At 44.3% G+C, this 24,629-nt stretch overlaps 1 protein-coding gene across 1 annotated transcript in view; it reads right to left on the bottom strand.

Annotated features, from left to right (window-relative positions):
• The window catches only part of LOC8030237 (phytanoyl-CoA dioxygenase, peroxisomal), a 31,131-nt gene extending 12,552 nt beyond the window's left edge, over nt 1-18,579 (bottom strand). The window contains exons 1-2 of the mRNA XM_029982724.4: nt 17,996-18,579; nt 3,150-3,471 (exon numbers count right to left, since the gene is read on the bottom strand). Of these exons, the coding sequence (XP_029838584.1) occupies nt 3,150-3,471; nt 17,996-18,091 (418 nt within the window). The 5' untranslated portion in view covers nt 18,092-18,579. The remainder of the gene's footprint in view (nt 1-3,149; nt 3,472-17,995) is intronic.
• Nucleotides 18,580-24,629: the final 6,050 nt, after the last annotated feature.

Genomic DNA, 24,629 nt, shown 5'->3' with positions numbered 1-24,629 from the left:
ACTGCTAACTGCAGCCACCCACCTGGCCACTGAAGTAAGGGAAGTCAGGGATGACACACCTGAACCAGACTACCACCTCCTGGCCCCTTGCGACAAGGGAACCAGAGCTCTGGAAAAGAACCGTAAAGGAAAACTAAAGAAACATATCGACAAAGTCAACCGACTAACTGAGGAGGCTAGCAAATATTCATGACAACTAGCCACCGAACGATGGTTGGATTACTGCGAAACCTTCGACAACAACACCAGCATTGGGGATGTATGGAGAACGTTCAACTATATATGCTGGGCAAACGGAAGGGAGTCAGCCCCATTCCAGTAATAGCCCTTCTCTCCAACGAAGCAACAGAGGACATCCTAGACAAACTGGGGGAAACTTTCTTCCCGCAACCCACCACCAAACCAAAAGCCGGGATATATCTACCCAAGCATGCAGGACCATCGGAAAAACTCCAAGACCTCCCCTTTACTGAGTGGGAACTTGGAGCTGCGATTCAATGCTTAGAAATGCACCTCATACAACCAAACTCGTCATCCTAAAATGGTTCAACGACATATGGGAATCAGGGCAGCTGCCCGAAGAATGGAAGCTCTCCCTCGTCACTCCCATACCCAAGCCAGGGAAACCAGCGAGGGACCCCAAAAACGTACGACCAATTTCGCTTACATCAATCATGGGTAAGCTCCTTGAACGTATGGTGCTTGCCAGAATCCAATACAACGCAGAAAATCTAGGCATCTTCCATCCCACGCAAACAGGTTTTAGGGCAAATCTCAGCACTCATGACAGCTTATCTATGATCTATAAAGACGTCGTTGATATGCACCCAGCCAAGAAACAAATGCGAGTGATTGCATCCATAGATATCAAAAAGGCCTTTGATACTGTCCCCCACGAGTCCATAATAGACAATATGGAACAACAGGGTCTTGACGGAAAACAACTCGACTTTGTCAAATCCTTCCTCACGGGATGCACCTACAAGATTAGGGCTGGTTGTGGCAAAGACGGCAGGGAAGGACGCACACACGAAAACAACATTGGCGTTCCGCAGGGAGCCGTACTATCCCCAACTCTATTCAATATAGTAATGGCACCGCTCTTATGGAAACTGTATGAAATTCCCCACCTCAAAGCCACTGCGTAGGCAGACGATGTGACCATATGGACACACGAAGGGAACCCCGAACTGCAAGCAGCAGCTCTGAAAATAGGACTCAACACCATCGAATCATATATTAACGAAGTAGGAATGTACCCTTCACCTGAAAAAACAAAGTACACAATATATGGAAGGAATCAGAACAACAAAAACTTAGGGCTTACCTTTGCCGGAAACCCAATCCAACGAGAAGACTCCATAAAATTTTAGGAGTAAACTTTGGATACTCGCCAAAGAACACCACAGCCTGGATCACCGAAACACTTAAAAAATGGAAACAAGGCATTAATTTGGTTAAGCGCATCTCACCCAAGATGGGCGGCGCGGCGGAAGAGACTGCAAAGAAGCTGGTCATGTCACTGCTAGTCTCAAAAATTACTTATGCGGCGGGATTTTATCCCCTCACCCGGCGACATCACAACCGACTCAAGACCTTGCTAAACGAAGCAAGAAGAACCATCCTTGGACTCCCGAAACCCACCCGGAGTGAAGAGCTGGGCAAGTGTATCTTCATCCCGGATATCGCTGATCTGATCCAGCAGCAGAAAGATGCTCAAGCCTCTCGCCTACAACATACAAACGAAGGCAGGATGATAGCGAAATTCATGGGCGTACAAATCCAGGCAGATCCTCCAATCCCCAAAAGACCCCCTCCATGGGAACTCATCGATGTGACAGAAGGCTCCAAGCCCCTACCTAAGAACATGGATGCAGATAGACACAAGAAACGCCGGGAACATTACGCAAGACAACACAAGAAAGACCTAGCACAGATACTAACGACCCCTAACAACATGGTGGCTTACGCAGACGCTAGCCTCGGCACCACAGGTTGGGCCACTGCAGTCACCTACCTCAAGAAACACGCAACCTGGACAGTGACCCAAAGCAATTCCCTAGGCCATCACACAGCAGAATATGCGGAGTGCAAGGCTGTCCTGCAGGCCATTGAAGGTGCTACACCCTACTTAGGAACTGACCAGCAGCTAGTTCTCTATACAGACTCCCAAGAAGTGGTTAGAGAACTTAGACAACACAAGTACTCTGCAAGTCCCACCATAAAAGCTATCTTTGATTCCGCAATCCGACTATACCGGAACAAGGGGGCCAGGATCAGCGTCAGGTGGGTCCCCGGACATGAGGGAATACCCGGCAACGAGCTTGCACACGAAGCCGCGCAGCAGGCGATGAGAAACCTCACGCAACCGTCCCTGCAGCCCCGGCCTTCGGACGTCAGCCCGTCACACCCGCAACCGAGCGATTGCAACGACAATCCTCATGAGGACCAGGATACATACGACCCCGTTGAAGAAGTGCGCATAGACCAACGAACAAGGAAACACCTCCTAGAAAGATCCTGGTCCCCAGAGGAACACCCTATCCCGAAGGGCATATTTTGAAGAAAAGGAATGGTGCTGCTACGGCGCATTCGCACTGGCGGAGCGGTGACTCCTAACCTCCAATACAAATTCGAACTTTATGCCCTCAAGAAAAAATACCCTTACGCAGTACCACCTGACCTCCGGTGCAAACTTTGCAGGGAGGAGGACACGCGCCCCAGTTTGCACCACATACTCTGGGACTGCGAAGGGCTCAAAACTTACAGGTGCCTCATCTTCAGCAAGATGAAACAAATCGACCGGCCGAGCAATCTCCGGGACTGGACGCACCCGGCGGGTGATTCCCAACGAAAGACTCGGGTGCTGAGATCACTATTAGAGTATATCTCTACAGGCCGGCCTGACCTCCTGCATTTAAACCCCCTTCCCCGATTTCCCCAAAAGACGACGCCGGACAACATAGTCACCGCTTTGCGATATGACCTCGGTTATCGGAGTTCTTTTCCAATAAACGTTTTCATCCATCCATCCATCCAATGTTGCTTGACGGGGTTCTAGTGCTCCATGGCTCGAGTTGTTCCCTCTCCTAAATCTGCTAGGCTCTCTCCAAAATATCTATTTACACTGTACGTCGTCGTCGTCTCACCGGCGGGATCGGGCGGCACGCTGACAAACATGGCGGCCAGCGAGAGGAGTCTGGGGCCGCAGAACTGCTCGACCCAGTCCAGGACCTCGGGCAGGTTGCGATAGTGCGCGAGCACGGCGTGCATGGCGTCGGCGGCCTTCTGCTGGGCCTCGCCGCTCAGGCGCTGCCTCTGGGTCAGGCTGACGTCCATGCGGCTCGCCTGCGTCAGGAACGTCGACGACACGAGCCGAGGAACCACCACGAATCCCTGGTCGTCGTACTGGCGCTTCTGTTCGGCGGTCAGCAGCTGCCTATTGCCGGCGGCGGACTGGTCTTTGCCATCCTGCATGGGTCGACAGGAGAGACGCGGTCACGACGCTAACACATCGGCAAAAAACACTCATAGACACTGCCTGAAGAGGGTTTCGTCCTTTCCGTTGGACACGCCTACGGACAAGTTTTGTGTGAACGATGTCACGGTCCCGTCACACTGACCATACGAAAACTGTCTGCAGACATGTTCCAAGCATGTATGAAGCAAACATGGCTTCGATGCTTACACTCTCAGAAAAAAAGGAGCCAAATGAGCAAAAAAGGGTTCTTTTCGCTAAACAAGAACCGATTTCGGGGAAGATCCTTTAGAAGCGTGCTTTCTCAACCAAAAGCACCCCTCGCAAAGTAAAAAAAGAAATGCAGAGCTAGTTTCCGGCCTGGAGAGAGCGAAAAGGGTTCTTGTTGCAGCCAGGAAAGAGATAAAGCGATCTTTGGAAAAAGGAGGTCACTTAAGTCTTCTACCGGATAGACGGACACAATGACCAGGCTCGAAAGGCTTTGCACGCGAGAAATTGGGTGCGCCATTCTGTGGAAACAAAGCTGCCCGTGCGAGCTGTCAAGTCCTTGAAAGCTTAGAGAGGTGGAATGTCGTAGTTATTTACCAAGTCGCGTTGTGTTGTTTACCACACCAAGATAATCTTCGCCTCGGACCACAGATGAAACAGGCTTCGATGCCTTTGACTCCCGGGCCACCTGCTTCAGCGGTTTGAACACTGGCGTTCGTTTGCAAGCGTAACTGCTCGCCGTGTTTTATTTAGTAAGAAATGTTAGTATAAAGCTACTCTTAGGTACTCATTTGTATAAACCAAACGGGTCATTGAATTAAAGTTTATTTGAAGAAATCTGTACCTCCGGAAATCGATTGTGTAGTTTATTTCCCCCAACCCCCAAAGAATGCATACAAATTTTCAAAGGTGCAAAACTTCGATGAATGAGCAACACACACAAAAAAGTGCATGTTGCGATGAATGAGTGATACGGTGATTAAGCGGCGTCGTGTTTTTTTTTGTAACAAAAGCTATTTTTTAACTTGCTTTCGTGTTTAAACAATATACGTATAACTGCGCGTGTGAATGAAAAAAAAATAGAACAGAGGAACGTTTTTTGGTTTTTTTGTTTTAGTATAGAATGCAGTTGTCCTAGCTTGTGGTCATGAGTCATGACACCACCCGTCTCCCAATACGCGCCTCTGATTGTTTCGCGGCACGCGTCGAGCCGCAAAAATAGAGTTGGGACCCATCCGCGAGGGGCATCAAAAATCCTGCTGCGCGGAAGGTTCAAGTGATGTGTTGCAGTCATCTTTATCTTCAAAAATAAATCAGTCTGTAAATGGTGGTTTTTCGATTTCAAGGAGCAGTTATGTCTAGAAGGATACCCCGAAATAATCCCATAGGCATATTCTATAAGTGCGTTTTGAGTGAAGCAAAACTAAACTTCGATATGCTGTGCGTTCAAATTTATGTGCAGTGTAAGAAATGAGTGCTCCGTCCGCCGTTGAACCCCGCTCGCTACTTTGAGGTCGCCCACCAAGAGTTAGGAGAATGGGATGGCATGAGGAAAAAACAACAACACAGAAACGTGGTCGTTGCTGTTCTCGTAGTTTTCGCGAGCAATATGGCATGATAGGATGCAGAACAAATGGCCTCGGACGAAATGGTTCTGGACGAAACGGCCCCGGACAAAATGGTCCCAAGTGCAATCCTGGAGAGAATGGTCCCAAGTGATTTTTAGACACTCATCTTTTAATAAGGTGCTTCTCTGAAGTTCTGTTAAGTACATTCAATGCTCTTATAATGCAACTTTTGTAGAGACTATAAAAAAAAAGAAGCTCAATATAGACGCGACAATGTTGGAGAAACACACACACAGGGCAGGCACCTGTCTCGTGCGTGTTTTTCTTCGACTTTGTACCGTTTATTTTGCATTCTTTTTCATAATGCCGATCAACCAACTAGCCCAACAATCTATTTTACTGTTTGATACAACTCTTTCCGATCTCCCGCTCGAAGCTTTAAATTGATGCCGTACAGTTACATTTTGTGAACTTGATGTTTTACTTTAAAGGAGTTCCCTCTTCTAGCTCTGTTGAAAAGAGCTACAAGAAGACGTTTTGAGTGAAGCCAAACGTAGCACACATTTACAACTAGTTTCTTTGTGTAATGAAATGTTTATTTCACAAAAAAATGTATTGCATTATACGATTATTTATCTTTTTATATGTTGGGATTGTACCAATTAAAGCTAATAAAAATAAGGAGCGAGAAAAAATACGAAAAAAATTTATTTGAACCATTTTGTCCGAGTTTTCTATTCGAAAAATTTTGTCCGGGGCCATTTTTCCGGTTTTGGGGCTGGTTCTATGTTTTCGATTCCCATTTCTAGTGTAAAAGGGATAAGCGCCGCCTGCACGCCCAGCATTTCCGTGACGTGGCGCTTAACTGAGCGAATATTTGTTCAGAAATGGCAATCGACGGTTCGGAGGTGGCTCCGATTGGAAGAAAAATTCTTTGTCAGCGACATCAATTCGCTCTCTCTGATTGATTTATTATCACTTCTCCTTCGAGTTCCAAAATAGGCTCGATTATCATTCAATCTTGTTTCCAAGCCCTCTATTTTGATAAATTCCTATAAAAAACACGTCACTGACCGGACACTGAATCATCGAATCTAGGTGCGTTGTCGTACTGCCGGCACAAAAGTCGCTCAGCCACCAAATAGGCCAACACGCGTTGCTCAACACAGTGTGTTGATTGTTTCCGTTGCCGGAAGGTGTCACGCCGAATCGAGAATTTCGCTCTTGTTTATTTTGTGTTTATTTTTGGCAAGAGAGTAAACTGCCAACAATTTTACCGGCGGCTGACGGACATGCTTGGTGACGTGATCGCCGTGTTTCCTGGCAGACAAGGACGGAAAAGCGATGACATCTGCATATTATCTTCGCCAGCGAACCATGGTTCAGGCAGCTCAACGGCACCCCAGAAGATAAGCCGTAATCTGTTCAAAAGCGACGTTTCGGGGGCTAATCTGCTCACCACTAGGCTGACAGTTCGTTGGGAACGTCATGCTCGTTTGACCAGTGAACCTTCTGCCTTGCACCATGTGATCACAACCGCAGAGAAAGGTGTCAGGTGATAAAAACCAGGCGACTAATTGGTCCGGCAAGCACGTAGCTTCCACCGCGCTGTCAGCTTAGCGGTGAACAGGAATGGGTCGCTGAAGGTCACTGGAGCCAACAGGATCTAGTTGTTGTTGTTTTGTCCGTTTTTTTTTTATTTTTCCGTGTCTCCGGTTTACGATGGAAGTTCTTCACCAGCTCGCCTGTGCTTTTACCCTTTCTTCGGTAGGATCTAGTTTCGTTGCTCGAGGGAGTGCCACACTCGCTCGTACGAGTGGCGGATCGGAACAATGTTTGACCTCCTCTCCCTTTGGGTTTGAAGCTCTAGAAGGAAGTACCTTCCTCCCTTTCCTCTTAGCCATCACTTGCAACATGTCAGCGGACATGAGCACATGGACGATTGGAGACGTCTGCTGGTGGCTTTTTGAAAACGAACTGCAATCGGCCTGTTCATCATTTCAAGGTAAAACTTCTTCTAATCAGGCAATATTTATAATTTATCTTGAAAATTGCTATAAGTACAGTAGTGCTCAAAATGGCCGGAAATTGTTTGATGCATAGGCAGAATAAGTAGGACAGGGGGCGGCTTCTTATTAATTAAGCTACTTGTCGTTTGAAATTTGTTTTTATGCTATTTTAACTTGGAGTTGTCCAAACAAGCACGTTGCAAAAAAAAAAAACATTATTTTACAGTCTTGTATGTTGAACTACACAAGAAAAAAACGTTTTTGAAGCGAACACTGATTTCATTACTACAATACTGACTATCTATAATATGACAAAATGCTGAGTTCAAGCTTTCCGCCAGAAAGATCTCAAGAACAGAACTTCGAATTTACAGCGCGAATGAAATGAGCAATGATATCTCTTCGTAAATGTAACAACGTTTGTTACCGGGCTTTAATTAGCTAATTTATCCGTATTTATGGCCCCAATAAACGTGAGCGAATAGGTGCTGTAAACGTTTTTGTTTTTTGACCGGCCAGGGACATGGCACTCTGAGAGCCAATCACTGCAATTTACGGCACCGGTCAACTAATGAGGATGCCGAACATTTGGTTAGACCCAAAGATGCTGTCTGCGACATCAGGGAATGCAAAACGTCCCGCTTGCTTTGCTTAATGTAACAGCGCAGATTGCATTTCTTGGTCTAAACGTATGTTCCGCGTCGTCATTCGCTGAGAGGACTTCGCAGGTTGCAACGATTGGCTCTCGGAGTGTTGTGCGGAAATCGACAGGCGCGAACTTTTTGTGCATTTTGTGTTTGCACAAATGTGGATGTATGTTTGATAAAAATAACTGTTATATTTGGTCCTATATTCAGTGCTGCAACTATTATTTAAATAGCTTACATGCGTAAACGGCGCATCAACGTAACAAATTGTTTTTGTTTTAGGGATTCGTTGATACTCACAAATGTGAAGACGCCGTGAGTGCTCGCCGTCATGTTTTGCTCATGAACGAAGAGATAACTAAAGCGCCCCTGAACGTCGACTTGATACAAGACCGCATGATGCGGACGTTTCAGTCTTGCCAAGAATGGATCCTCAGCGATGCTGGAGCCCTCACAGTCCTTGAGGAATTTCCGGCAATGACGATAACCGGAATGGTAACTCAATATTATCTTCTTTATATTTAGTCTTAAAGTTTCGAGATTTTTACAGATCATCAGGACTTCAAAAGTTTCTTACTACCCGTTTTATCACCTGTGAATGAGATAAGGGCTTTTGATACGTGCTAAATTAAAAAAATTTACCTCGTAATAAGGCTAGGCAATCAATTAGTTAACATTCCGATTAATTAACTATTGTTTTACTCTGAATCAAGTGAGTTTAACAGGCATATTGGTTGGATTTAGAGTTACGAAAAGTCTTATAAACAAAAAAGTAAAAAGAATATTCATTTAATTCTTTTTTTGTGTTTATAACATAATTGTCTCTCATGGCTACTTAAGTGTTTTATATGATTATTATCTAGAGTGGTTCTGAAGTTTAAATAATAACGTAGAAATGTTTTATTTTGAATGTTTTCCATGCTTTTCTTGTGTATGAGCACAACGGCTAGTTGATATTTGAACTTGTTATTGTACAAATATGTACATATATTTTATTTTAAATGTTAGCCATGCCTTACTTCTGTATGAGGCACAATGACAAGTTGTTATGTACTAAGCCTTATAAGACGTAGTAAAAACTTGTCAAAGAAAAAATCGGTTGTTCTAGGCCTTTTCTGGACACAATATCTTTCCTCGAGATCAGCGCGACCTATAAATTGATTAACTAGTCAATATAAAAGAAAACGTAAATCGAAATTATTTTAATTGACGCCAAGCCCTACTCCACTATAGTGACAGTAAGTGGTCATTTAGTTAATATATATATATATATATATATATATATATATATATGTGTGTGTGTGTGTGTGTGTGTGTGTGTGTGTGTGTGTGTGTGTGTGTGTGTGTGTGTGTGTGTAAACAATCATTGTGTACAAATTCATAGCGCATAAATGTACTTTTGTAAACCAGCAACACTGTCCATTCGTTGTTTATTTTTCAGTTACTACAAGACGTTAAACTGCCGTTCGGCAAAGACATCCGGAGGACATGGGAGCCAAGATTGAGGCATTTACAGCTTCTACACAGGTGCTCCTCAAAGGAAAAGAACGTCACTCTGAACCTCGAAGAGCTGCTTGAAGGTATACTTTAGTTGGTGTTTTTGTAATCTAGCACAAGTTTCAGACTGCGACGACGCAGAGGTTTACCTTCGTCCACCATAAATATGCTGGGTTAACTTACTACATCATTACGAACTGATGACCGCTTATCGGGGCCATTCGTTTAAGACAGGGTTAACTTATACTCAGAAACAACTTCTGTGGCGTTTCTGAAGTGAAGAGTGCGTGTGCATAGCCTTGATTGCTTAAGATGCGGGGGCGTTTTTAACTTCGACTACACATTGCCAAAAAAGTTGCCCAAGTCACCCCCGAGTATAGTGCATTGTCACAGATGGTAATGCAAACTTGTCAGGGTTATATCTTCAATATACGAGCTAGTAATATAAAACATATCCTTGCTTTATTTTCTAAAAATAATATAGAGGAAATATAAGCGACTAAAGTCAATGACAGGTTAAGAAAAATCTAAAAGAAGAAAGCCGATGGACGCTTGAAATGGAGAGAAGGTTTCTCCTTTCCCCTACAAGCTTCTGTCCGCTTCCTCCTCTCCAGCTCGTAGATTTTTTCTTAACCTGTTACTGACTGTAGGGCAAGAAGGATTAAATATGGGTAGAACCAACGTTTCTAGAAACATGCTTAAAATTCCTGTGCATCTACTTCCCGCAGAACACTCGAGAAGCCAATCACACCAATCCACGAAGAGAGCTCGGCGAATAAAAAGGCCAAAGCATGTTTAGACATATGAATGAAGCGAGAGATGTCACTGAGCATGGCGGTTCACGTACTGACTTCATGCTCAGTGTCACGTTACAGACTTCATTTTTAAGTCAAACATATTTTCAGCTTCTCCATTGGCCGAGTTTTCTTCGTAGATTGCATTGATCGGCCCCTCGAGTGGACGCACGGGCATTTTTAAAAGCAGAGAAAATTCGGTGGCACGTTGGGCATTGTTTTACGTGTGTACTGCACATATATTGTAATTCATTGACTTCCGATCTTCTTCCTTTACTACTTCTTGGATGGAAAGGGAACGCTTGATGCTGCGTACCATTTTTCGGTTTTACACATTGTTGTAGCGAAGGGGGCTTCGAAGGGGACGCTTCGTCATCCGCTGGTCGCGCTCTCTAGATCGCACTGATTGACCCACTAAATGTTTTGAAGGAAATGATATCTGCGGGTATGTTTTAGAGCGTAAGGCTAAACGAGAAATAAAATGCTTAGTGAAACCTATACAATTATAATTGATCTGAAAGCGCGGCGAATGAGCAACTCGCAGCATAATAATACAGAGGAAAATACATGTGTTCATATTCTTGCTTTCTTGTTGTAGGAAGTCCGGACACTGATGCCACTCATCCATCTCCAGGAAAATGAATTTGACAACTTTTTGGACGGTGTCCTGACAGTGAGCGACATCAGAACGACAGTAGAAGCTGTGTGCACATTGCTGGCAGTGATACCCGTCTCGTCTTAAAATTGTTTTAAATTTTGTTAGTTTTTTTACTGCGAACAGAAGAATCAATTTTTGCTACTCCAATAAAGTATATGATTGGACATGATGTCTACTGTTCTGTCTGTCACCTAGTTAATTACGTACAGGAATGAAGTGTGTTGACTCTGGCCAGACTGATGTTTGTCAACCTGTCGAAAAGGCCCAGTGCTAGCGATTAATGAACAATCTAAAGACACTTCGGTTGGTAGAAAAAAATGCACCTTGTAAAGCAAGAAATACGAAATACGATTTACTAAAAACTAACTAGGAATGTAAAAAAAAAACTCATTTGTCATAAAAGAGGGTTAGAAGTACAAAATATGGTTTACTAAAATAACGCCAACATAATCTAAAGAACTCGGGATTTATTAAAAGAACCAAGGAGGGTTCCAAATAAAACATGAAATAGGGTTCATAAAGAAAAACCAAAGAAGGAACCGTAAAGAACCTCGAAATAAGGTTCATTAAGAGCACAAAAAAGGGTTCTGGGAAGAACCCAAATGGGGTTCAATAAGAAGAACCAATAAAGGATACGAAAAGAACCCTGAAATAGGGTATATTTAGAGCACCAGAAACGGTTCTGGAAAGAACCTGAAATAGGGTTCATTAAGAGCACCAGAAACGGTTCTAGAAAGAACCCGAAATGGGGTTCATCAAGAGCACCAAAAAGGGTTCGGGAAAGAACCCGAAATAGGGTTGATTAGGAAGAACCAAAAAAAGATCCTAGAAGAACCCCTAAATAGGGTTCGTTAAATAGAACCCAGAAGCGTTCTGAAAAGAACCAAAATAGGGTTCAGTAAGAAGAACCAATAAACGATCCGAAAAGAACCCCGAAATAGGGATCATTAGAAAGAACCCCTTTTGTGGGTTCTTTTCTGCACCTTTAAGGGTGCCGCCCATTGGACAAGCGAAAGAACCCTAAAAGGTGCTAGTTGGCACGCTTTTTTCTTAGAGTGTAAGGCATGTCCGCAGATAGTTCTGCCATCATGTCTGCAGGAGACACCGTGTCCTTTGCACGATGTATGAACAGACTGCCTCAAGTGTCACAGTCAATGGTGCGGATGTCGAGGGCCTTTAGTTCCTCCGTTGTCTCCTGTGGGCCCCGTGGCTTCGGTAATCCCTTTGTGTCCCCACAACAGAGGAAGGATCGTCCTGCTGCCGGTACGGGACAAGGAAAGGTAAAAGCAGGAACTCTTGGCCGTGGAAATTACTTCCACCGATTGAGTCAACACGCACAATCAGCAGCTTTTAACGATATTATTAATGTATTTTATTTTTACGTATTACCCATTCAGCAAGAGGCTAGACAGAAAGGTGAGGACCTTTACGCAAGTGCGCCTGCTAGCCCTCCACTCATCCCCACCTCTACACCACACGCGTCACAAACTGACACGATTAAAAAACTTCAACCTTATTTGTCAATAAAAAAAAAAGGCAAGCAATGATTGATTACGCATATTATCCGTCAACCAAAGTTCGCTCAGTGTCTCTTAAAGTCCGTTTTAAGATCCTGCGCATGACATTAGGGAGTTTTAGCAGGTCGTTTCCACACGAACGGTTCGCCCTCGAACGCATCCAAGACGCCACTGCGCATGCGCGCGCGAGTCGTTCGGGGAGTCGGGAGGCTCTTCTCGTTCGTTTCTCCCATTCCGGCCGCTGGAGTCGTCACCGCAACGCAGCCAGCACCGTTCACGACTCGGGTAAAAAAAAGATGGCGGTCGGTTCGGCGACCGCCTTCGCCGACCCAGCCGAGCGTTAGGCTTAGGACAGCGGGAGGCGATTTGCCGTCCTGTTAGTCTGCTTCATTTGAGAGTTGAACCAAATCATTTCGAGGACTACTCACAATGGTAAGCGATCGTGAATACTGTGAACTGCGCATGCTAGTAAATTTTTGCGATCTGCGGGCAGACTAGCTGCCGTGGCGACCGCGAGCAGACGAAATGATTTGGTTCGACGGCACACAACGTGAACGATCCTTCAAGTTCAAGATGACGGAGACACACCACATACCTTTACGGTCGTTCAGACACTTTTTACTCTATCTAGCTTCGCAGTTCTTGAAATTCCGACCGGCAAACGTTACGTCGGCCGTCTTGTTTACATCAGTCGTACGCCGGAAACACGAGCCGCCACCACAGTGTCCGCCACCGTCGGCACGGATTTACATGTTGCAGAATGTTTCACATGTTTACTAGAAGATGGCGCCACCATTAAGTACGATCATCATCATCGCTTACACGGTCGCGCCACTTTCACGATTCGCTAAAGTATGTGAAATTTGACGTACGGTTTCACGGAACGGACCGGCTGTACCGTTCGTGATTTCGGAACCGTGTGCTTGAAAAGCGACTCGCTAAAACTCCCTATTATCTCCTCTTTTCATCAGGTGTCAGAGCGACCGCTAGTACGTTTCGAATCAATATAGACCGGCTCCACCCAAAGGTGTAACACGTCTCGTGGAGTGCGTTGCGTAATCAGCTCAACTCGCAAATATGTATACGGTCTCTGCGATTGAAGTCGGTTAAGAACAACAGCGAAGGCACACACGGAAGTTGCAGTCTGCGGTACGAGTGGTGCGTGCCTAGGATTTGATTGACGGAGGAATGGAAAATTGAACTGTGACCGCATTATTTCGTCGGTCGATGCAGGAGACATAGTAAACACAGCTTGGGCGTACCGGCCTTTCTCGTTGTTACGCAAGCCTTCTTTCACGCTGGCATATCGCTGAGCGAGAAAAAAAAAAGACAAAATACCACGCTGCATTTTTTATCACCTCTTTGGCGTGTTGGAGGCAAAAGCCAGCAACAACAGTCACTGACACAGTATCTAGTGCCACTAAATAAGCTACGCTTCAGAGCAACGACACTTCGCCATATTGTGGCTTAAAATCATGGTTGCCAGTTATCTGAAGCTTTATCTGAAGTCACAAAAAAAGAACGCTTTTCCGTCCTCCACAAATGTGACACAGTTCGCGAAAAAGCAAATTAATATTACATGAGCTTCTTAACACCAAAGCTAATGCTGAGGAAGTCGTATTTTTGAATCATGACGATCGGCAGTTGCTCTGCACAAGCACAAAAATGGCGGCTCCCACAACAGTATCAGGGAACGGAGTGGCGATACTCTAAGCGCAGCTCATTTAGTGGTTCTGACAGTATGAAATGCAAAAGCGACGACTGTCGGTTCAGGGATAGGCAAGACTGAAGGGGCAGAAATGTTTCTTGTATATTTATACACATTTCGTTTCCTCCGTAACACTTTTTCCATGCGCAATTCTACTGCTGCTCGTGGACATATTCCGCTGATCTTAAAAAATCAAGGCGGTAATCTGGAAGACACTTGGCCGTCATCACTTCTCCAGTCTGGATGTATCTGTAGTCATGGACTATGCGGAGCGCAAGTTCGTCTGCATCTTTCGCTGGCGTTGTAGTGACGTCAGAAGGCCGAGCTCTCAATTTTTGTAAGGGCCAATTTTTGTAATCAGAGCCAATCAGCTGATTGGCTCTGATTGAAGGATAGTGGAGACATCAAAGCAAGTTGCCTAGAGACCAGAGCTCGGCGTTCTGACGTCACCACAGCCCCTGCAAAAGTTGCAGACGAACTTGCGCTCTCCCTAGAGTCGGTGACAGGTTAAGACGAAAGAGGATGCTCCTGGAACGTTAGGAGCGAAGTGGAAGCTCTTTTCACCTCTGTCCACTTTAGCAGAGCGAACGCTGGAATGAAGCTAGTCGCCTCCTCTCCAGCGTTCGCTCTGTTAAACTGGAACGCCATCGACTTCTGCTTGATGATATCACTTAAGTGTCCTAACTGTCGCGGGCCGCGATCCTGAGCGTGTCGCGTCGACGAAGGTGGAAATGACAGACGCCTGTTCAGCTGCAGGCAGCTCTTCCAGGCAACGTTCCAGGCAACGTAGCACCCATACACGCAGTCAGTGTATTAGGCAGAGTTGAGACAACTGGCCCTTAAGGGCACGTTCACACATACAGCGCAGTACCGAATCGGCGCTGAGAAAGACGCCGATGCGGCGCTGATGCTGTGTCTTACACCGTGTGCTGTGCCGAGTTGTTGTTATACAGCAGCGATGCATCGACGCTCACCGCTGTGGAACGGCACGTCGGTTATTAGCATACATGGGTAAATAATTTTCAAAATGTAATTTAATTACAATTAACTTGCTTCAAAAGTAGTTTCACTACAATTACAATTACTACTACCTGAAAAGTAATTGATTACAATAACAAATTACTTTTCAAAAGTAATGAAATTACTTTAGAATTACTTGTTTCCGAGCGCGACCCGACTTGGGCCATATAACTTTAAACGTGTTGTATAGAATGCAACGTATTTGTTCATTCCTTGCCCCAATGTTTGAGGAGCCTTAAGCATCGCTGCGTAAATGTCACGTATTGTGCTTTCCTTTTATGAATCTTGTTACAATTTATGATAGAAATTGACAGTTTGGGGCAATGAAGTACTACGTTTTTGTATTCAATTAGTTCATATGCTGGATGACGCCAGACGACAAACGAAGCAATAGAGTTGACAGACTTTTGTTAGCTCGGCAAATAAAAATGCGACAATTAGTCACCCTATTGAATATTCTCATTTGTATGAGAAATTTCTGTGTCCAATAAACACATATAAATCATACAAGATATATAAGAACATATAAGAACCATATAAGAATCATATAAGAGCTATATAAGAACATATACGAACTATATAAGAATCATATAAGAGTTATATAAGAACATATAATAATCATATAAGAGCTATATAAGAACTATATAAGATGCATAAGAACATACAAGCGCCATATAGGAAGCTTGTGAACAGTTTCTTATACTGTTCTTATAGATCTGATATAATTCTCATATAGTTCTTATGCACTTCTTATATGTTCTGATATATCTTGTATGATTCATATGTGTTTATTGGACACAAGAAATTTCTCATTCAAATGACTTTTTTCACTAGGGTATATGTGAATATTTTACAAGTATTAATCCACACGCGCTAATATGACTGCATTCACATACAAACATCATGGTATTGTAAATTATTTACATTTAATTGAAATTATAATGACTCAGAAATCTATAAGAACCGAATCCAGGCTTCCGAATCATTGGTGGCAATATTCACAGGTGCGAGGTCAGCCTCCAAAATGCTTATGCAAATAACATCCGAAGTAAAATCAACAGGAATTAACCTAAAAATAATACAAAGATACAAATATGCGAAAGTACTGAAAGAAAAAAAGTATAAAACTGACAAAAAAACAAAAGCAAAACAAAAAACAGACAATTAAAATTTCTAAGCTCGGCTAAAAGCTGAAGCTAATATTTTTTTTTTGGCATGCTTACGTTATTGTTTTTGTTCGCTCCGCAGACGGCGCCACACGGCGCCGTTAAGGTAGACTCCAAAGAGGATTGTCTCTCAGCCCGCAGTGTAAGCAACAAACCAACAAACAACGCAATACTATTTTCGCTGCGCGTGTATGTGCATGCATGTCTATATGTGCGAGTGTGTCACCGAGAGCTATAGGCCGCTTGTGCGAGCGCTGAGGCTTTCTGAGAGGTTCCGTCGGCTCAACAAAGTCTTGTAAAAATAATTATAATTGTGCCTGAATTTTCGCAATTACTAACACTAGAAAGTAATTAAATTACAATTCCTTTAAGCCGAAAGTAATTAATTACAATTACGAATTACCAAGAAAAGTAATTAAACTACAGTAATTGAATTACTGTAAAAAGATGGCTATTACTCACGTGCACCACCGTGGAACTACATCGACGATAAGTCACGTGCGAGTCAGAGTTGCATCAGGGCCGTTTTCCAGCGCCGAATCGGAGCTGGAAGACGACGCTAATCGGAAGTAGGAGACGGCAATAAAACGTTGGTTCTTATCATATAAAATGTAGCACGAACTGAAACACGGACGAAATAAAAAGTCGTTAGAAACACGCACCTGTACTTGTTTGGCATGTTTTTTTTTACTTGGTCCGTGTTTCAGTTTCTTAACAACTTTATACAGACGGAAGTTTAGTCAGCCTCAATAACTTCGGACTGTATAAACGTACACACAACCATTTCAGTTCGCGTTTTCATTTTTTGAACATTTTAAAAGAAAAGAAGGCGGCAGAAGTCAAATTCTCGCTTGTCTTACACGAAAACCGCCGTTTTTGTCGTCTGCGACTGGCAAACAAGCGCCGCCGTTGTTTTCCTTCCCAGAAACGGCGGACCGTGCCCAAGTCAAATATGTGCGTTTTTTACGCCACGCCTGAAAGGAACAGCGACTTCGGGTTTGACCAGTCAGAAGGCGCAGCGTTTACCTGCAAGGAAAGTGGCTCTGCTGTGTGCACAAGGTTATCTAGTTTCCCGCTTGAAACGCCTTCAAACACAGGCGAGGACGGGCAGCTGTTTCCCTTGAGGAGGAGTGCTCACGCAAAGGCTCGCGCTGCAGAACCTCCCGGGTTCGATCCCCACCCCCTGCCCGTTTCGATCTGGATGAGTTTCGTACCGGCACGCGTTCGTGTAATCACTATACTGCGTGGTGCATGTTAAAGACCCCAGGTTAGCGGTTCTACTGCACTGGCTAAATTTCTCATCTACAGCTAAGAGACAAGTCACTCGTTGAGGCGTACTAGTATCAAGGCTGTATAAACACACAAACAATCTTGAACTCATACTTGTGTTACAAAAACAAAAAGTAGTAATTTTCCGGTAATTTTTTCTGTTTCTCTCGTGGAGAGTCCTATAGCTAGCTAGGCTGTCATTCTAACAATTAAAGATTACATTAGCAAATGTACACGAACATATGCTGAGTTCGGAACTTCTAGGATGCATCTTGAACATGAGAAAAAAGTGTGCTCGAAAACAACAACAAAAAAAAAACATGCGCAGAGTGTCAGGGATGCAGAAAGGACTCGATGCATTAACTTATAAACGTCAACACGGAAACGATAATGATAATCAAATTGCATATTCTTCAGTGGACATTATAACGGGTGTAAAGCATCTCTTACAATCTCCATAATGCATTCGTTGTCACAACTGCCAAACATGTTGTAACGGGGGGGATTATGATGCGGTTCTCTGAATCTTTGATTACTTCACGCGAATCAAAAACACCGCGAGGGCTGTAGCAGGCTCGTGTGTAACTTATTAGAGAATGAATCGATGCCTCCGATCTCCGGAGTGAAAATAATAATAAAAAAAATCTATCAAAGAACCAATAAACATGGCACGTACTTGCTTGCTGAATGTGTTCATCCAGAGGTTGGTGTTGACACCTCCGGAAAAGTGGGCCTCGACGAAATTGCGTAACTTCCGGGTCTTGTCGCCCATCTCGTCAAGTTTCTGGACACTGACGTGACGACGAAGTAGGAGACGACAAACTCTCGAACCGGCACGCCAAACCTTCTTCGCACTCTTCGGCACGAACGGAGAACAGCACCGAGAACCCAGGGGTCCCCTCCAGGCGTCCCACGTCTATTACAGACACCAACTGATCTGTGCTTGACGCATCCCGAAAGGCAGCATGATGTATCCTCGTCTCATCACTCGTCCACTGTTTATCTTCCGGCTTCGTGCATGGGCTTCGAGGCGGTGCCAACGAGATCTACAAGACCTCACCTTTTCCCACCCAAACTGTCACGGGATCAGCCAATCTGCTAATCCCACTGAAGAAATCCACACGCACCTTATGGCACGAAGGACGTCAACGAAGCTCGCTCTTCCTCTTGAGGCTGTGAGCAGGCTTCAACAGAAGTCCTCTTCCAGGACGATGTGAGTTCATCGGCCCCTAGATGCGGATGGAATGAGAGCTTCGCAACGAAAGCGAAACTGCGGACGTGCGCAGACGCGAAACTTGACCCACTTCTCGGGCAGAAACCACTTCCCACTTTCACCGTCGTCTGGAAAATGTCGGTGGTGTCTTGCTTGCCGTCCGCCGGTTTCGTACCCAGCCGAGCCGATTTGGGGGAGTTGGTCGCGCGCGCGGACGCGTTTCGGTTTTGGCGACTGACTTCCACCGTCTGCGTCTGGCAGAGCTTGGTTCTGCAGCTACGGTGACGTCCGTTCAAGGCCGAGATTTCTTTTCGTTTTCCCACTCTTTTTTCTTGACTTGCCTGGGCAGCTGCCAACAGATCCCATAGAGATTCCTGGCGCCGATTGTCGATTGCATTTTATGCAATCGCTCTCCTCACTGTTTATGGATGATATAACAGGATGACGTACTACATTTACACCGGTATCGAAGAAAAAAACCGGCTTCGTGAAGGCATCCACGTGACGATTCAGATTGAAGAGATACGGCTTATACTTCTTTTCACCCCTGACGCAGCCGACGCTACAGGCTGATGGGACCAATCTAACAGCATTAAAAGCGCACATCATGGTCATGTTGTTCTATCATTGCTGAACCAATCTTAAACAAAAAAAAAAAAAAAAGCCTGCGCTTTTGAGACCGCTTGCGTCGTTTGCGTCGTTTGCGTCTGAACCACAAAGCTCGAACGAAGCGTATCGTTAGATTTACGTAAGATATGTAGTTTAATCGCAACCAGAATCGCATACCTCTAAAAGTTGTTGGGTACGATTAGAGTTACTGCTGTACATAACGTAATTAATTACAATTACTGCTGTACATAAACTGAATAATTACAATTATTTGTCACTTTTAGAAAGTAGTGCAACTTACTGCGTCACATCGCAGTAGTTTTTCTACCCGGCCTGAATTGCACTAATTTGACAGCATCTTTCTGAACAATGAAGTGCATTAGGTCATTTCTTTTCCGTTATTTGAGCACTGACTACGCAGCGTTGCCCATTCATCACGTTTCGTTCGGTTAATATAGGTCCGCGTACTGGTAGCCAGGCGTCTTTAGCGCGGCTTTCAAGCGAAGGGTTATGTGTATTCTTTCTCGTCTTGTAAACCCGGTGGTGCCATCCTGAGTACTTGTTTTTGACAAAAAACGGCAAAAGCGGCAAAAAAAAAAAAGGAAAAGAAATTCTGGCTACGGGCTTGCGTTGTTTCACCAAGTTTTGTAGACTTACAAAAGGGATCGAAGCCATTGTACAGAGGTTGATTTTTATATTGTTTTATGCCTAAGATTCTTAAAGTGTTTTTATTTATAAAAAAATTCTAAAGAAAAATTTTGTATGTCTCACAGGCGCTGCTGTGGTTCATCCTATTCAACACCTCCGAAATTGAGCTTTGTTGTCAAAAATATCAGTATAAAATTTTGAGGAGTTGTGGTTGCAATGCGAGTTTTGAAACGACTGACACCACCAAAGTAATTATATTATATTTACAACTTTTTTTAATTCAAAGTAACGCCTTTAAGTTAGAAAATTGCTCAGAAAAGTATTCCAATTAGAGCGATTCCCACCCAAGGAATGTCCACTGGACATTTCTTTCGTTCTTGTCACGCGATCTCTCCAGGCATACACTGACCGCTTTTTTCTCTCAATGTTGTTCCTCATACAGACATAAAAGAGTCAGTTTGGAACATATACACTGCAGATCCTTTGAACTTAGTACCTGCATAAAAATAAAATGAAAAAATGGCACTAAACAAAATAAAACAAGCGGCAAAGCAAACGTATGCAGGGTGTCTGATTTTATTCCAAACAAATTTACTTAAAAAAAGAAAAAAAAATGAAAGACGTTTACAACCTCCTGTAACGCCGGATTAGAGCGCAGCTCTTGAGGAGGAGGAGAGCAGGGTACTGAGGGGAGGGTACCCCCTTCTCCCTCCCCTCCGTCACGTGACCCTTATGACGACAGATGACCCTCGTGACGTCACGTGACCCTCGTGAAGTCATGTGACCCTCGTGATGTCACGAGGGTCATGTGACTTTACGTTTACGCCGACAGCGACGGCGACGCCGCTCAAGCCGGGGAAACGGGCGCCTAAGAGCTGCGCTCTAAAAAATTAAAGACGTATAATTAATCCCCTGTAACGCCGAATCAGAGCGCAGCTCTTGAGGGGAGGAGGGGAGGCTACAGAGAGGAGGGTACGCCCCTCCTCCTTATCTATACCCTCCCCTCCTCCTCTCCTGCTCGCCTCCCATTAGGCGGAAAATTTTCGCTAAATTTCCTGCTAAATTCAGCGGGAAAATTTTCCCGCTAAATTTAGCGCCAAAATTTTTTTGCTAAATTTATCGGGGAATTATTTCCGCTAAATTTAGCGGGGAACTTTTTCCGCTATACGTTGCAGGAAAAATTTTTCGCTAAGTTTAGCGGGGAATTTTCTTCGCTAAATTTAGCGGGAAAAGTTTTCGGCTAAGTTTAGCGGGGAAAGTTACCCTTGTCCGCTATCGGCATCAGTGTGTCGTGATCAATAGTCAGCGCTCTAGCCTAAAGAAACTGACGTCAGGGGTGCCACAGGGGAGCATATCCTTGGACCCCTTCTGTTTAACAATTATACATCAATGATACAGTAAATATAGACGACAGTGCAGGTTTTGTAATTTACGCAGACGACACCAGTTTATTCTTTTCAGGGAAAGTTGTCCACCAGGTTTTATGTGCGGCAAATAGCGTTTTGCAGAAGATAAGTGACTGGACAATCTCAAATTCTTGAGTAATTAATACAGATAAGACGAAGGCAATACTTTTTCGATCCAAAAATACAGTGTTTTCGTTTACTCAAGGGTTCTCTCTCCAAGGGCGAAATATTGACTTTGTACAGAATGTGAGGGTTCTTGGTGTGAGATTTAATGAGTACATGAGCTGGGACGCCGAAGTACAATGCATAGCTGGCAGACTTTCAAAAGTTGTGGGCATTATTTATAAATCCCGTCCTATATTACCCCTTTCGGTCTTAATTCTTCTTTATAACTCCCTCTTTTACTCTTGCTATAACTACTGCTTCCTTGTTAGGGGTAGCACAACGGCTACAAATATGCATTACTTGCATGTTCTCCAGAAGAGAATAATTAGAATTATGTGCAATGCAGAGTTCAACGCTCACACATTACAACTTTTCAGAAACCTTCATATAGTTCCCATTACAGAGCATTATAATTATAAACTTCTTATAACATATCAAACGTCTGTAAGGCAAAATCAACTTGTTTTTCTTTCAATTGCCAATACGAAGCGGAGAGTGCCTGCATATGCAGGCCGTTGTGTCGACACATGGTCAACGCCTCGCTCGAGAACAGGCTACGGCCTCCAGATGTTGCAGTACTCGTTGCCTAATGTTATAAATGGTACACATAGACTGGGCACGGACCTGATATGAGTTTGAGCAGGAAGGATATTCGTTCATTGTTTCTCTAGTGTTATTTGTGCCTATTCTTGATGGGACCTCCGACCTGCAAAGAGTGTTCGTAATGCACGTCAGATTTTTCGTTTTATTTAATGTTGTGTTTTGATCCTATGTAAACCTTGTTCTACAGGTCACTGGTATGTAAAATAGTTTCTCTCGTTGCTGGTGGGGAGGAAAAACTTTGTCAAGCGACAACAGTCTGCTTCTTTTTTTCTTCCTCCCCCTCTCCCCTGGAGACAAACAGTAAAGTTGAAGTTGAAGATAATGCAACGCACGGTGACGTCATGAGTGACGTCAGTCGTGACCCCCGTGACGTCACGTGTGATGTCAGTATGGGAAACGTCCCATAATTCAAGGCGCGGTTACGCCGACGCCGCTCAAGCCGGAAACGGACGCCTAAGAGCTGCGTTAAAAAAAAAAAAAAAAAAAAAAAAAAAAGCAGGGAAAGGTACACTTATGCGTCCAAAGTAAATAATATAGGGGTGCTGATTTTCACGATAAATCGGATTATTAACTACAATTCGTTCATACATTGCTGTTAATGTAATGATGTGTTATTTGCCCTTTCCCGGCTAAAAATGCTCACGTACGAACGCAAACCCCCATTCTACAGCAGAGGCACTGCTCTCCCTCTCCCCGTCGTTCTTCACACACGCCAAGTCCCTCTCTTGCACCCTGTAGTCGCCGATGGTCTTGCTTCGGCGACGCTCTAACCCTGTGCCATTTGTATTTGTGCGCGTGCGTTCGTGCGTGTGTGTGTGTGTGCGTGCGCGCGCGCGTGCGTGCGTTTGTGTATGTGCGTGCGTGCGCGCGTGCGCATGCATGGCACGAGCTTTCGAGTGGGGCAGTGAAAGTCGCAAAGAGAAAAACGGTAGGGTGGTTGATAAAAGATATAAGCAGTACGAACTTTTTTAAGAATCAACTCATGAGAGGCAGTGTAAATTTATTGGCATCTCATTTGACGAACTCTCCACAGCACGACATTGTGCTCCATAAACCATGGTCAGTATAACAATATTAGCACGACAGCTAGCTGAGTAATCATATTTCTTGTTTTATGAACAAAAAGAAAAGAAAAAGACGAGTTCCCGCATAATGAATTTGACCCAGCCTCAAATTCAAAATGGGCGTTTACATAAAAATATGACAAAAACCCAAAGTAATTTGAGGACTAGTAAGTTTTCCTTCTGCTGCGCTCATCACGCGTATCGCATTTTTTTTATTTCGCCGTCAAATAATGAAACAAACGAAAGATACCCTTGCCCAGTCAACCAAACCCCTGCTCAAGGAAAATCTTAGAATAACTCTCCACGAAGGTCACCGCTTAAAGCCTTCCTCGACATTAAAGAGTTTTAAAATGTTTTTTGTATGTTTGAATAAAAGTTAGGGCCTCATAAAACCTAATGTCATGTGTTGCGACAATTAAACAATTGCTAAAGAAAGAATTTAACGTGGTGACCAAGTCATGTTTCTGACGTCATTCCAAGATGGCGGTGCTGCCTGTGCAACAGAGCATGCTCACATGCTTCGCTGTTGTATTCGTAACTCCAGCGGCATGCATTTGTAATACCCTTCCTTTTTCCTAGTTCACACTTTGGCCGCCAGTTTCCGCTGCGGGCGTGGACAGGCGGTATAAACCCCCGCTTCCCTACTTCGCGCGTTTTCCGCTGGGCGGCGTCGCAAGCTCCTGAACTGCGTTGCCAGACTGCTCGGACATCACGCAAAAGACAGACGGTGTTTGTTGCAGCCATGATGACAGAAATGTCTGCGGACGTGACTCGAGCATGTTCGCTCCCTACATGTGTGTGTGCTTCCAACATGTCTGCTGACAGTTGTTGCATGGTCAATGTGATGGGGCCGTCGTGCAAGGAAGAAACACACGCAGCAGACATTGTCTGAGACTGTCTTTTGTATGCTGTACTACGTCCTGAAATTTGTTTTTCGAGCGTTTTGATCTCAGCGGCAGAAAATACTTTCGAGTAAAGAAAAATAAGAAGAAAAAAAAAAGCACAGGTTCGTCTGCTTCTTTTGCGAGGGTTGTGGTGACGTCAGAAGGCCGAGCTCTGATTGGCTCCTATTGGAAGAATAGTGGGTAGACCTCAAGGCAGTTAGCATTGAGGTCTAGCCACTGTCCCTTTTCAGGACCAATCAGAGCACGGTGTTCTGATGTCACCACAACCCCCACAAAAGAAGCAGACGAACTTGAGCTCCGCATATGTTTACGCCAAACTTGCGATGAGCGTGTATGTATATTGAACTTGAATGGATGGAATACGGCTGAACCCTTTGGATCGGGCGGCGGATTGCGCCACCTGCAGACAAAGTAAGAGATCGAACAATCTCGCCCCTAGCGGTTCACCTCAGCTGCGTGGGCAACAAGGATCCATTAGTTGCTCGCTTCTGACCAGGATGGAGAATAAAGATCAAGATTATCTAAATTGAGATTTAAATCGTGACTTAAATTACAATTTAATTCACATCGATTTGTCTATAAGGAGTGAAATCTAATTTCCCCGAAATAATACTGAAAATATTTTATATTTATCGTTTCTCTATCTGTGTTTGCTTCCGGTGGGCATTTACTTAATGTCTGATTCAAATAATTATCA

This window comes from Ixodes scapularis, unplaced genomic scaffold (assembly GCF_016920785.2).
Source record: "Ixodes scapularis isolate PalLabHiFi unplaced genomic scaffold, ASM1692078v2 PGA_scaffold8__174_contigs__length_109621045, whole genome shotgun sequence".
NCBI lineage: Eukaryota > Metazoa > Arthropoda > Arachnida > Ixodida > Ixodidae > Ixodes > Ixodes scapularis.
The sequence above is the reverse complement of the archived record's forward strand: the minus strand, read 5'-3'. Positions and strand labels throughout refer to the sequence as shown.